At 38.6% G+C, this 15811-nt stretch overlaps 1 protein-coding gene across 1 annotated transcript; it reads right to left on the bottom strand.

Annotated features, from left to right (window-relative positions):
- Positions 1-6757: 6757 nt before the first annotated feature.
- On the bottom strand, positions 6758-10797 carry LOC135481031 (uncharacterized). Its single transcript, XM_064760962.1, has 5 exons — positions 10660-10797; positions 8661-8816; positions 7710-7847; positions 7205-7303; positions 6758-6961 (listed from the first exon to the last, which is right to left on the bottom strand). Exons 1-5 carry the CDS (start codon positions 10720-10722, stop codon positions 6758-6760), a joined length of 660 nt encoding a protein of 219 aa, XP_064617032.1. The 5' UTR covers positions 10723-10797.
- Positions 10798-15811: the final 5014 nt, after the last annotated feature.

Genomic DNA, 15811 nt, shown 5'->3' with positions numbered 1-15811 from the left:
ACAGAACAATATCAAAAGGCATTGTCATTGCTTTTGAACATATTTTATTATTTTCATTTGTCCATTTTCCTTTAAAGTAGAAAGAAAAACTGTACCAGGGATGACGTCATCGCTCCAGCAAACTATGTCCGGAGCAGTTGCTGATGCGGTGGAGAAGAAAAACGCGTTGTTTGTCTTTTTACAAACTATTACAGATAACTGTCATTATTATTAAGGACTTAGATATTTAAATGATGTAAAAATATACACAAAGTTTCAGGGACCCATTATTGCATTAAGTACCTGAACGGGAGTGATTACTAAAATAATTAATAAAATATTTACCCGAATGTAATCAAACTTAAGCAAACACAATAGATGAGAGGACGGATGTATCCTGTGTTTCATGGAAATGTTAGTTCTTTAGGAGTTGTTACATGGACAAAATCTGAATACGTGATAAAACAGAATTACTCAATGTCTTAAATGAGTGTAATCATGAAAGTAATTACCCAACCAAGCTTCAGCATGCAAAAGTTCAGAAAATAGGCCAAATCGATGGTTTCATTAAAATTGGAGTAGCAATGCGGGAGGGGATACGTGAACAAAATCGTGTTAGACACACGAAAATGATAGGGGAATTCAAATATACACCCCACTCCCGTAAACACGCAACTTCGTTGAAGAGCCCAATTTACATCAGGTAAAAATGTTTAACTTTCAATCTGAGTATGTACATAAACACACCATACCTTAGGCTAGAAAGTTAAAAAAGGCCTAACATTCAATCCTTGTATAAGAGCCTAACATATAGGTGTTGACAAAGCACGCTTCATCCAAGTATGTACATTTACACGCCGTAACTTAGACCGGAGCTAAACGAGGTTAACCTTCAGTCCATGTGAGAGTCGGCGTGTGCAAGAAAGGGGATCCACCTGTATCTAATCTGGTCCAACTGGGAGCTGCGTTGTGCAAGGATTGAAAGCGACTTTCCCCTTCAGAGTATCGGAAGAGGTGATATGAGAAAGGTTTAGGCTGTCACCCAAGCTCAGGGCGGATAGTCCCGATACGGACGTATAATGCTTTGAGATACCAAATGGCGTTTTTACCGAGTAATTTCCACCACTGCTTCAACACTTTTCATTCCAGGGCCATACTTGTAAAGCCATCGTTTCATATCAAAACCAGTGGTGATAGAAATCCATGTGTGCTATCATTCAAACACAAGGATTCCAATCATTTTGACGTTTTCCCTTAGCCAAAGGGTCACACGGTTCAAAATGAATCACATTTTACAATCATAATCTCTTTTGATGCAGAAGAACATTAATCGCATGTGTACAAAGTCGCCACAATGAAAACCAAGGAGTATTTAAATACGTTCATTGTGTGTACTACATTAACCACTGAACACGAATTTAAATATACTGACGTCCAAAAGAAAATTTACTAAGGCTTTGAGAGACGACCAAACAAAGGCGACAACATGTGGCATATGCAAGAGATATGTATTCATATCTGATGTTTTATGATGGTGAGAACTAGATGGGACTCCATGATGAGAGAAACATTTTCGTGATCGCTCACGCAAAGATGCATGCCTGTCCAAATGAAACAAGTTAAAATGGCATTTGTATAATTTCTTTTGGACGTCAGTATATATTCGTCCAGAAGCTAATGTTGTTTGTGAGAAATTCGAGGTCATCTAGCTCAGCCTATGTGTGCATAAAGTTTACACGGCAAATATATACTTTTTACGGAAAAGACATTTTATTTACCCAAGCCGGAGACATGAAAGTCTCTCTGCTTCACCGAGCTGCAGTGTAATACTAGCCCGGTGGTCTTATCAAACCTCCGCAGTCTGTCCGCCGTATCTAGTATAGGCCTATACAAGGGATCCCTTCACCCATACTAAAATGTTATACCAACCCGACATTGAAGAATACGCGGTATACTTCTTTCACAGCCTTTCTTATGTATACGCTTTTTAGAACTGTAGTCTATTTCTTTCAGCCCGTAGCCTGTATTCGGCTGTTAAAAAGGTTTTTTAACTTCATTTTACTTGCAAGTGTATTGACTTCCAACGTATCCTCGTATAGAGCTGGTGTTGTTACTTGTCACTGACTAAAGGCAATTTTGGTAGCGAGTATGACTTATTTTACACACAGCTCAATATAGGCAACTCTCCAAAAGATATAGGCTATTGGAACCGTATCTCTGTGAACATACGTTATCCACATTTTATCTACATGAGGAGAAATCGGGAGACTGGGATCAAACCCAGGCTGTCATGCCAAAGATTTCAAGAATGTTGCTTGTCGCTGCCTCGTTTGGCGCACAGCTCTGAGAGGTCAGAAGGAGGAAAAAGGACTGGTTAGCCCGGTGTTAGTATAATGTGACATGGTGGGGTGTTGTGTAGTGTCTAGCTTCTTCGTCACACGCCCTTGGCGACGTGGACTCGCCCTGCCACAGGGTGTGCACACACAACTAAAGACTCGTCGTCTTATGACTGACAAATTGTTAAATACGATTAGGTATATAAGCACATATATGCTCTCACATATTTACCTCTCAAAACAATTTACACGATGTGATTTTGGCTAATTAAGAAAACAAAAAAGTAGATAAAGAAGAATGTCAAAAACAACAAAGGAAAATTGGAATTGAAGCGATTCATTAAATGCAAATAATAACGTCAGTGAGGAAGGCCACTTGGTTGTGTTTGAATAACTGTGAACAGTTTTGTTGATGGGGATTATCGAACGTATGATCAAGGCAATAACTTTGATTATTCTCGGACGTTTATGTAGCTATTTTCCTAAAGCTGTATGGATAGAAGACTTTTGTATTCTTCAGAGATGGAATTGTTCTACATTATTCTTCGGATAATATGTGTTTTTAAACTCTGCCTGAATTTTGTGCGGAGCTTCTCGTGGCTCGGTCGGAATTACCCTACCAGTTGAATGTCGATGTACACAAACCAAAAGAACTAATGTTTTGACTATTTTTGTAAATAACATATCACCAATGCGGTCACTGTGTGTTCAATTCCAGCTGATGCTGGCCTCCTCTCACCATAATGCTGACCGCCGTCGATTAAATGGAATGCTTTGAGGAACTGGGTAAAACACCAATCAAATAAATAAATAAGTGGCTTTTTCCGTTAAACATGTCGACCAAGAGTTCATTGCTCTATACAACCCATTTTTGTACACCGTGTTTGGCGGCCCTTCTATCAGTACCAGTATATAAAATCCATTCTTGTACACCGTACTTGGCGACACTTTTCTCAGTACCAGTATATACAGACCATTTTTGTACACAGTGCTTGGCGGCAATTTATCAGTAGCAGTAAATAAAATTCCACCTAAAGTTAAGTTAATGGGAAATAACAGTGTGTCATTTTTGTGTATTAAAATAAAACTGTGTACTTTACAGACATGAAATACGCACCATTGAACATGGCATGGAAAATAACGTTTGGAAATGTTTTTGTGTGTGCTTTTCGCAACAATACATCTACGACACTCTACATTGACTTTCTTGAACTCGGGAAATGTTTGAAAATTCCAGAAGAAATGCCCATATTTATAACTAAATTACATAATTGGCGTATACGTTTAATACTGACCCCCCCCCCCCCAAAATAAAAAAATAGAAAACGAAGGTGAAGGCAATGACACACAGCTTGATGTATTTTCTTCTTGATCATGGGATTTCAACATACAATATATTGTATCAAAATATGGATATTCACGGTTGTTCTTGCCAGATAACAAGTTAGATACGAGTATGGCTTATGCCATAAATATATTTAGTAGCTACGGCCTTAAACTTACCCTTTGTTAGCATTACGGGTACAAGCGATATTGTTTCTTGCAGATTTATTGACGTTAAATTGCTCTTTTGGTTTAAAGTTATGATCAGTATTAACAGAAACTACAACACGTGACCAAATAGGTCTATAAATATCGATCGATAAAGTATCCCACCCAACGTTTCAAAAATCCACCATAAAAAACTTCCTCCATGTTATCGATTTTAACCAGTCAGACTCCACTTTTCTCTACAGCCCTATGTGGCTCTTGTTTCCGGTGTGACGTCACGCTAATCCTGCTATGTTTTCTTTTTCCACCTAGACTGAAGAGCTTAGGGTTCCAATGGCGCGGCATGGTGATATTAGTGCCGTTAACATGACACGTCCCAAGGACCCATACGATTTGCTGATTAAATAATAATTTGTAGAGTTACCATTCACGTCAAAAAACACTGTGCGCAAGAGTCTCCCACCAATGCGGTCACTGTGAGTTCAAGTCCAGCTCATGATGGCTTCCTCTCCGGCCGTAAGTGGGAAGGTCTGGCAGGAACCTGTGGATGGTCGTGGGTTTCCCCCTTCCTCTGCCCGGTTTCCACCCACCATAATGCTGGTCGCCGTCGTATAAGTGAAATATTCCTGACTACGGCGTAAAACACCAAACAAATAAATAAATAAATAAAAAACACTATAGCCGCTTAGGTTATAGTAAAGATCGCTAACAAGGCATCATCGTCAGTAAAATGTCCTTCAGGTTGGCGTTAATCATCAATCAAATAAATAAACAAAATAATTTCTGTGACTGTATTTTTCTTCTTCGCCGTCAATCGTCGATGTGCCGTGCATCCTTATACCACATAGGTACATTGAGTGATATTACATTGGAGGCTACACATGGGCAATTGGTGCAATTAAATCCAAGATTTGCCCCCGAACTGGCGAATGAAGGGGCACTGACTGGATAATAATGACGTCGCCTTGCATGTTAAGCGAGATGAATGGGTATTTATTTAACAGAGACATTTCTGAACTTTATTACCATGGATATTGTGTCATGAAAAACGTGAGTGTATTAGGTCAACATAAACTCACGTATGTGCATATTTATTACGCCAGTGAAGACATTTCCGTAAAACACCAATCACTCCATTAATCACTTATTTTTCACAGACACCATGACGATCAGTTTTGAGCCTGGAGAAAACCCAAGGCTGCCGGAGTAATATGAGTTGCCTTTGGTGAATAACTAGCAAACTCTCCTATGTATGAAGTATAAACTTGCACGCCATATTGGTGGTAAACAGCAAGGGTCACCAATGTGTCCCTTTAGCTACTTTCCCCTGCTGTTCAACCTTGTAACCCGTCAAAGGTTAATCCCTTGGGAGGATAATAATCCGCCAAAGGATAATTCCTTTGGGAAGATAATAATCCGTCAAATGGTAATCTTTATGGGAAGGTGATAATCAACCAGGACTGATAATAGGCGTATGAACCCACTGATCAAGTTCTACACACGCAACAAAGACGAACTAGATGTATAACAAGATATGCGTCAATGGCTAATATTTATTTGCCGTTGGTTGAATATAAAACCAGGTAAAACAGTTAGTTAAGGCGTGAAGACACATACTTCGGTTATTACAGGTAAGTCAGTTTGACGGTTTATCTCCGATGGCCTCAGATGCTCATCAAGGGCAATTACAATTGAAACGTTATACTGATACTGATCGTGATCTTAACATGCCATTGTCTTCGTACTCGTACATTGCCTGTGAAAGATACAACAACAGTTCACAGTAAATACGGTTTACAGCTGGTTGGTTGCGCCCTCGTTTCCATACAGCCAAAGAGCACTTGCTCAGCTCAAACTGTGTACAGAAAATCTTGAAGTTAAACTTTGTCATCTAAATATCAAGCTAAAAGCCTTTAATTCAACTTGTACATGTCTGCTTCTCTTTTTTTTAAGGAATTCATAAGTTGATTCTTAGAGAACTTTTAAGCATTTTGATAAATACTGACCCAGACTTGTGAAGGACCATGGGGGATGAGGCTAAACCTTAACAGTACGGCGTGTGTTACACCGGGTGAAAACCTCAAGCTTATCTAGTAATCGCAACGTTGTAAATCACTTCCATGAGCAATGGCGCATGCGTTGTCGGTGACCATGAACAGTTAGCAGTGAAATTATCCTTTCATCGTATTCATCTAATTTTACACCGTATTCACACAATACTTGGATTATTTTCACAAGCCATTCTTGAATACACCGCTAAACACCAATGAAAAAAGTCAATACTTTTAAACATATTCATATAATTATAAAATGATAAAACACTAATGAAATAAATGAACACATGTAGATGGATTATCATGTCTGGACTGTTAAATTAAAGAAAGAATGATCTCATTGATTGATTTTCTCATTTCCATGTACATTAATTTTCAGTCCTTGTTTCAACAGCTGTCATCTTCAGTCACAGCGGGGACTCCCTGTTGGGGAATTTATTTATTCACATGTTATTTATTTAGATATATATTTGCATGGGCTGTTCTTGACTTTATCTTGGTAAAAACAAGAGTGATAATGCATGAGAGAATTCTAATAAAAATCTGTCTATATAACGATGGCAACTGTTACTAGTTAATAAGATAAAAGCTGAATTCATCAATTATATGAAAGAATCACGAGTGATGGTTAGGTGTTTTATTGCGATGTCACAATAACCAAGGAAACATAGGGCAGAAAATTGTGCTTCTGTTCCATAGTTGAGATTATCTTTGTCCTCAAAATTTAACACTTTATTGAGTGTAGTCAATCTTCAGGTTTTGGAAATGCAAAATGACAAACAAGTAATGTTTCTTAAAAAGGTGTTTTTGTTTGTATTTTTTATCTATAGCGGAACAATAGTTTTAGCCTTTGTTTTCATTCAATTTATTCACTTTGGATAAATTCACACAGGTTTGTCACAGGGGCAGAATGTGTTCTGGCAATACGAGGAGTGTGGAAAACGCACCTGAGCCTTTAGCGTCCGTCAGCCAGTATATAGGCAGATTTCTGCAGAATTCCAACACCTGAGAACCTAGGGCTAGCTCCGCAAGTTGAAAAGGGATGGTCTCCTTTGATCTTACTGTAGTCCGAGTGTCGTAGTTTTCAAGGTCAAACACCGTCTGGAAATCAAACCAATATACATATGTGCATGGTACAGATTTTTTTACCCCCCCCCCCCTCCGAGCCATAGACATGACAGACTATGTTCCGCTCTCAACGCTTGCTACTTAGAAGTACAAATGACCGCCGCCATAAAATAACGTTTCTCTCGGTCCAGGTTTCCAAAAACCTTTCAAATGTCTAACTTGACGCTTATATTTAAGTTTCTTTAATATTATACGATCTTATTTATTTCCACTTACTTCTTTGCCCTGGACCGTTGCCTTGGCCTCCTCGAACTGGATATCGAAAGTGGAGACGAAACACTCGTTCCTGTCAAGGTCTTTTATGGCTTGTATTTTCTGAGAGAGAAAATTAAATACATTCAGTTCTTAAACATGGACTAATAGTGGTTTCTATGTTACAGTTTGCAATCATTGGTATGGCCGTAAAGAAATCGTCCGGTGTGCATTCATTGGTATGGCCTTATTGAAATCGTCCCGTGTGCATTCATGGGTAAGGCAATAAAGAAATCGTCCCGTGTGCATTCATTGGTATGGCCATAAAGAGACCGTCCGATGTGCATTCTTTGATATACGTTTTTAACGGATTTTGGAAAATGTTGAATTTACGGATATAAACTTCGTTTAATTCACTTACAAAAGAGGTCTAACAAGCCTCCCATCAAGCTACAGCCGAACGACGAGGGCTTGATTTGAACTCAAGAGAATTATGGTAGGACGTGCTTCGTATTACACGACATTTTACCCTGTTGAAGTCCTGTAGAGCCACGGTGTCATGAAGTGTCCGATTGGGTGTCCTGGTTTCCGTTATGATCACCCTCTCGGTGTCCTTCACCTCGACCTTTCCCGTGGATTGGGACTCCGAAATAATCAAGAAGAATTTCTGAAAGTAAATGAATCCAAGACAATTGCTATAATAGAAAAAAATGTTTTAAAACATATAGGTGAATAACTGGAACTGGAACCATGCCTTTGATTCTGCTGTTCTTTAAGAAGTCTGTAATCGGTTTTAGTTTCTGCTGTAGTCATCATCTAAATAAAATATTTTAGCAAACGAATACCTGGAATCAATTTCATAAGTGTAAAGGTCGGCGATTTCTAGGCTGAAATGATCTTCACTCTTCAATTCGGAGGCAAGTCTTTGACCCAGTTCCATGCATTTCGCTGGTGTAACTTATAAAAGCTCGTTTGCCGTTAGACAGGAGACATTCTCCAGACATCGAGGTGATAATATCGGTCCTTAATTGTCAAAAAAATATCGACCTTTGCTGAAAGCGTTATCCAATAAATTACTGTAACCTTTCGACTTGGACTGTCCGACAGGCTTCTGGATCAAAAGTTTGTGATTATCTCTAGCTACTGCTGTCTGAAATAACACGTTTAGCCCCGTAACCTCGGGCATTGCACTGAATTTAAAAGCGAATGTCTTTTTTGCCCTAGTACTTGAATGATTTGTAAAACACATACTACGTACGTTTTATTAAAACAGTTTGGTATCTGTGTCAGGATTGGTAAAACAAATCTCGGCTGGTGAAAGGTCTCCTAAGTGAAAGCCCCTGAAGCCAAGATTAGAGGCGAGTGAATCCGGGATGTAGCCGTTGACTAAATTAGCTCGAAACGTAATTGATATTGAGACAGGCAAAAGTGTGTTACTTTTTTGTTTTGAAAATATTTATCCCAACAGAGAGTCTCTTACCTCGGTTTTAGGTGTGTTCCTGGCTTGACATATGTAAGTGCCGTAGTAAAGGGAGATAACCACGGCTATTACAACGAATGCTGTCAGCAAACTCGCTCCACCAGCTGCTAGAATCGCACGTTTGTTACTTCTGTTCTTCTGCCTCTCCATTTCGGTCTGTCAATAAGATTTAATCATGTAAAACTTATGTGTAGTTCAAAGGCAACTGTGAAGACCGTGCGAATGTTTTCTAAGATTTGCTCTACGTGACCACGTGGCATGCACTTTTTGGATGATTGAATGTTGTAATGTTCTGGACTATCTTTGGACATCAATGGACTGACTATGATAAAAGAGAAAAAATAACTCGTCACTGAACGGTCAAGGGAGCTTTGTGTTTATAATTTAAGCTAGACTCCTATATGTCCATACAAACGTTCATCAAGATTTATGAGAATTCTTCAACAATCTTCATAAAAATACCTGCCAATGTGCACCACTTTGGTTTCACTTATATATCTACCCAAACCACAACGTATTTTGTGTGCAGTGTATATTATATCCGCATGCAAATTCGACCAAGTTTTGATACCGACATCTTGGAGGTGAAATGGTGCACAATCCATCAGTCATAATGGATGGGCTTGGTGAATTATCGCAGGACGAAAGCTAAAATACAAATTATATAAAATAAGGACGCATTTATAAACATGTAAATTGTAAGAAAAGCAGTCGACGTCTTTCATTAGTGAGGGTAAGGCGCAGAAAACTAAATTCAATCAGAGCACTCAAATAATCTTAATCTAAGACAATCTTTATGTAGAATTAATAGAAAATATGTCAAACTTGAAAAAAAAAGACAGTCCGTCCTGTCGTAATATCGGCTGAACAGGAAACTGTTGACGTTTTTGCACATATAAATACAAGCAAGGTGTACCATCTGTAGTTTTTGGCAATATATCGAAGATAGTGTAAATGCAAATATTGTATGTCAGAATGAGTGCAGTGGTTTCTGCGGAACGGGAAACTTAGTGATGTGATCAGATCATGCCGTAGGATATATTTGACATATATGTATTTAAAATATATTTGATTTTTTACCTACTTTAAATTGAACATGACGCCTGTCACATATGCAGAAAAAAAAGATGTAAGCCACAGACGTGTTGTGCAAAAGGTTATGTTGAATCAGATTGATATGCCTTCCCAACACCAACAGGGGAGAATTTGTTCCAAATGAGAAAACCCTGTTGTGTTTGGCGCACTCGCTGATGTCTACAGCCAGCTGATGCTGACAGCCAAGCAGGCACAGACAAAGACGAAAGGGGCCGTTGAAATAGTGAGTGAGTGAGTGCTTGGGGTTTAACGTGGTACTTAGCAATTTTTCAGTCAAATGACGACGAAGGAGCCCTTAAAGAGTATGCAGTGTGCCTCCTTGTTGCAGGACGGATTTCCGTCGCTAAAAGAAGACTGTGCTTACAAAGTTCGCCTTGCTGAGCTGCCAAACCCATGCATCGGTCGTTTGAAAATAGAACGGAACTAAATCTCTTGAGTGGGGTATCTCGCGTTTTATTTCCATTTTTCTATGTCAAATGCGTAGACCGTGGATATCACGTGGACCTAATTTCAGAATCACACTATATTGTTCAGTACCCATTATACTTAAACAGGAGAGATCCTAGGTGATGTGACACCATTCTAAATGGCATAGAAAAATAGCAGTGATTAGAAAATGATTATTTGCTTTTTATTCTGTTGATGAGCGTTACAGATTTTTTCTTTGATATTTTAAACGAAAGTATGGAAAACATCCACTGGGATCCACTTCAAAAATGAAGCCTGTTGTTCTGAATTCCACAAGAAAGTTTCTTTAGCTGAATCTAGGCGTTGAAACAGACATTCGTATACCAACGGTCAAGCAAGATGGACAACTCAGTTCAATAATTCCCAAAGGCTAATTCCCAAAACAACGTTTTGCACAAAGTACAGCAGAACTCAAAAAGTATATAGTCAGTCTTACCTCAGATTTGTCCTCTTCAGTTTTCAGCTCAGTCGATTTTTCTGCCTGCGGGAATCCAGTCATGGCCTTGAATGGTAGTCAAAAGTGAGTGAGTGAATTTATAAATTTGGAGTTTTCCAAGCCCTAAAAACGGATGATGCACGCCAAGAATGGCTTTCGAGCGCATTTCAAGGGCTTTTAAACTTTTCTGCCACAAAAGGATCTGATTTATTGCGGAGGTGGAGTTATGTCACGCACAAATGTGCATTCAACCACGGTAACAAACTCAATAGCAATACAGGTTTTTCTCCTGCCTATACATGAGCGATGCCCTCCTCCCTTCCTATACTTCCTCCCTATCCCCTCCCATGCTGTCTCCCCCTCCCGCGCTGTCCCTCCTACCTCTGTTTCCCCCCCCCCCCCCCCACCCCCCACCCTCACCCGCTGTCTCTGCCTCCTACATCCTCTATTCCCTCTCCCTCTGCTTTTCCGTCAAGATTTTATTCAAGATTAATTTAAAAAACATTTTATCTTTAGGTCTGTATGGTGACCCGCTAGTACCACACTACACTCATTTGAATGACTTATACTAGCCGTGACCGAGATATTTGGCCTGCCTCCGCGGCGTAATGACCCAGGAGCCTCTCACCACTGCTACGGCTATAAGTTCAAGACCAACTCTTACCGCTTTCATCTCTGGTCCTCCATGAGAAAGGCTGTAAGCAGCTGTCGGTGGTCGAGGCTTTTCCTAAAGCTCTGCCTGGTTCCCCCCACCATAATGCTGGCCGTCGTCGTATTAGTAAAAAAATTAATACGCGTTATGTCTTGAGATGAGTTTTCAAGGCAGCCACCATGTTTTGTGCGACCGTTTATATCACAATATATGTTGGAAAAAGCTAATCTTTCAAAGCGGTTAACGGTGATCAACGCAGTGGGTTTAATTTTTCGACAGCTTATAGTTTTGCCATAATTTCGGCCAGGTCAGTCAGTGTACTTGATCGGGCTGCAGAATAAATACATACATGTGCATACTGACACACAATCATCCAACAATATCAATACCAACATTCTGACACACAATCATCCAACAATATCAACACCAACATACTAACACACAATCATCCAACAATATCAATACCAACATACTGACACACAATCATCCAGCAATATCAATACCAACATTCTGACACACAATCATCCAACAATATAAATACCAAACTACTGACACACAATTATAAAGCAATATAAATACCAACATACTAACACACAATCATCCACCAATATCAACACCAACATACTGACACACAATCATCCAACAATATCAATACCAACATACTGACACACAATCATCCAGCACTATAAATACCCACAAACTAACACACAATCATCCAACAATATCAATACCAACATACTGACACACAATCATCCAACAATATCAACACCAACATACTAACACACAATCATCCAACAATATCAATACCACTATACTGACACACAATCATCCAGCAATATCAATACCACTATACTGACATACAATCATCCAACAATATCAACACCAACATACTAACACACAATCATCCAACAATATCAATACCAACATACTGACACACAATCATCCAGCAATATCAATACCAACATTCTGACACACAATCATCCAACAATATAAATACCAAACTACTGACACACAATTATAAAGCAATATAAATACCAACATACTAACACACAATCATCCAACAATATAAATACCAAACTACTGACACACAATTATAAAGCAATATAAATACCAACATACTAACACACAATCATCCACCAATATCAACACCAACATACTGACACACAATCATCCACCAATATCAACACCAACATACTGACACACAATCATCCAACAATATCAATACCAACATACTGACACACAATCATCCAACAATATCAACACCAACATACTAACACACAATCATCCAACAATATCAATACCACTATACTGACACACAATCATCCAGCAATATCAATACCACTATACTGACATACAATCATCCAACAATATCAACACCAACATACTAACACACAATCATCCAACAATATCAATACCAACATACTGACACACAATCATCCAGCAATATCAATACCAACATTCTGACACACAATCATCCAACAATATAAATACCAAACTACTGACACACAATTATAAAGCAATATAAATACCAACATACTAACACACAATCATCCAGCAATATAAATGCCTACAAGTTAACACACACTCATCGGCAGCCATAAAAATGCCAGCAAGCTGACACACAATCGTCCAGCAATATAAAAACGAACACACTGACACACAATCATTCAGCCATATAAATACCAACATACTAACACACAATCATCCAGCAATATAAATACCCACATACTAACACACAATCATCCAGCAATATAAATACCAACCATACTAGAACACAATTATCCAACAATAGAAATACCAAAATGCTGACACACAATCATCCAGCAATATCAATACCAAACTACTCACACACAATTATCAAGCAATATAAATACCAACATACTAACACACAAACAACCAGCAATATAAATACATACAAGCTAGAACACAATCATCCAGCAATAGAAATACCAACATACTAACACACAAGTATCCAACAATGGAAATACCAAAGTACTGACACACAATCATCCAGCAATATCAATATCAAAATACTCACACAAAATTATCCAGCAATATAAATACCAACATACTAACACACAAACAACCAGCAATATAAATACGTACAAGCTAGAACACAATCATCCAGCAATAGAAATACCAACATACTAACACACAGTCATCCAGCAAAAAAAAAAATACCAGCAAGCTGACACACAATCATCCAGCAATATAAATACCAAGATATTGACACATAATCATCCAGCAATATAAATACCATCACATTGACACACAATCATCCAGCAATATAAGTACAAAATGCTAACACACAATCATCCAGCAATAGAAATACCAGCACCCTGACACACAATCAATCAGCAATATAAATACCAACATACTGACACAATCATCCAGCAATAGAAATACCAACATACTAACACACAATCAACAGCAGCAATATCAATACCAACATACTAACACACAATCAGTCAACAATATAATACCAACATACTAACACACAATCAATCAACAATATAATACCAACATACTAACAGACAATCAACAGCAGCAAAATCAATACCAGCACACTGACACACAATCAATCAGCAGTATCAATACCAACATACTAACACACAATCAACAGCAGCAATATCAATACCAACATACTAACACACAATCACCCAGCAATATAAATACCAACATACTGACACACAATTAACGGCAGCAATATTAATACAAACATACTGACACACAATCATCCAGCAAAATCAATACTAACATACTAACACACAATCACCCAGCAATATAAATACTGACACACAATCATCAAGGTATTGATAACATATGCACAATGGTCATGGCCCCAGCATGCAGTGCCATGCACTTTATCGAATGCAAGACAGCGCTGTGTACTAGATTAAAGCGTCATCTATGGTAACACACTTGATTGGGTTACAGCATTAAGTATATACTGCTAGTGGTCAACAGTGCCGTAAAGGTGAAATGCAAAGGTTTTTGACCGGTAAATGAAAGTTTATGTATTCATTTGTTTGACTGGTGTTTTACGCCGTGGTCAAGAATATTTCACTAATACGACGGCGGCTAGCGTTATTGTGGGAGCAAAACGGGCAGAGCCCGGGGAAGCCCACGACCTTCCTCAGGTTACTTGCAGACTTTCCACGTACGGCCAGAGAGGAAGTCTGCACATGCTGGACTTAAACTGACAGCGGCCGCATTGGTGAGAGGCTCCAGGGTCATTACGCTGAGCTAACCAACTGAGCCACGGAGATCCGTAAGTGATAGTTAATATCAGAGATACTATATGTTAAGAACTGTTTTACGTTTTTATTGTTTATATGCGATCCATGCAGTTTGAAATTTATTTGTGACTAGAAATAAGCCGCTCAAATTTGGTCAGTGTATAATGGGCTGAACTCGTCATGACTGATTTCCCATGGACTTATAAACGTCGTGACGTCAAAGTGGCCCTAGTTAACTCGCCGTTCCACGACTTCATTAAGACAGTTACATGCACATGTTATAAACCGTGAGTGACGATCTGAAAACAAAGATAAGCTATGCATATTTTCTGAAAAATGTTTCTTGGGGCATATGTAAGGTTTTATGTCAAAACCACTTATGCGTCTATTGGATTGTTTTCCATCCTCCAAATTATATATGTTCTTGGAAACCTACATACGGATGATCATGTATTCTCTCTCACCATATGACGCAGATCGCTGCCGAAGTAGTGGATTAAATATGCTGAAGTGTAACAAATGAATATCTTTTCTTCGATTGGTACCCATGGCCTGAAATATTTCAAAAATATGGGTATGCTGCTGGTAGTTTTATCGAAACCCGAATACCATCATGTTGCATGGCAGATCTTAATATGGTATGTCTTACTTGCAGCTGTGCTTTAGCATCGACTCATTGTCTTGTTTCATGGCTATTTCACCAATCAAAGGAAATAGTATCAACAGGGAAGAAGATTCTGATTGGATTAGCAATGACCAATGATATTACTTACTTTGTATACAGAGTAGTCCACACCAAGCAAGCAGCATTAGGTCGAATCTGCGATTCTTTCATTTACATTTACTGAGGCTAGCTCTCGCAGATTAAAAGGATTTTGTTCATCTGGGCTCGTGGGTAGAAAATACTACAAAATGGAATTGAACACACGTCTAACAAAGTGTTCAATTTACTGAAGTGCATTTAAGGAGATTTAGGACTATATTCGTGTTTGAAATTTGAACTAGCTGTAACGTCTAGAATATCGACTGTCTTCTATGCATCATAGAAAACTGCACACTGCTTCTCCTCTTACATGTTACCAGCTCTATTTACTGTTTGTGTTTTATTTCTTACATGTTTCTTTGGGAACTGGTATCTTACGTTGTTTTGGAAATCGGTCTTGGGACTATCAAATTGGAACGTCTCATTTTGTATTATGAGAGTTACACAAATGTAGCACCGGAGTTTTAGGTCTGTTTGAAAAATATATGAGTAATGATG

This window comes from Liolophura sinensis, chromosome 13 (genome assembly GCF_032854445.1).
Source record: "Liolophura sinensis isolate JHLJ2023 chromosome 13, CUHK_Ljap_v2, whole genome shotgun sequence".
Lineage (NCBI taxonomy): Eukaryota > Metazoa > Mollusca > Polyplacophora > Chitonida > Chitonidae > Liolophura > Liolophura sinensis.
Note: the sequence above shows the minus strand (reverse complement) of the source record. Positions and strands in the feature narration are given on the sequence as shown.

Excerpts from the sequence above, each read along its gene's own strand:
- LOC135481031 (XM_064760962.1), bottom strand. The coding sequence starts at position 10,722 with ATGACTGGATTCCCGCAGGCAGAAAAATCGACTGAGCTGAAAACTGAA. Across the intron at positions 8,817-10,659 it reads CTGAAGAGGACAAATCTGAG|ACCGAAATGGAGAGGCAGAA; the intron begins GTAAGACTGACT and ends TCTTATTGACAG. Across the intron at positions 7,848-8,660 it reads GGAACACACCTAAAACCGAG|AAATTCTTCTTGATTATTTC; the intron begins GTAAGAGACTCT and ends ATTTACTTTCAG.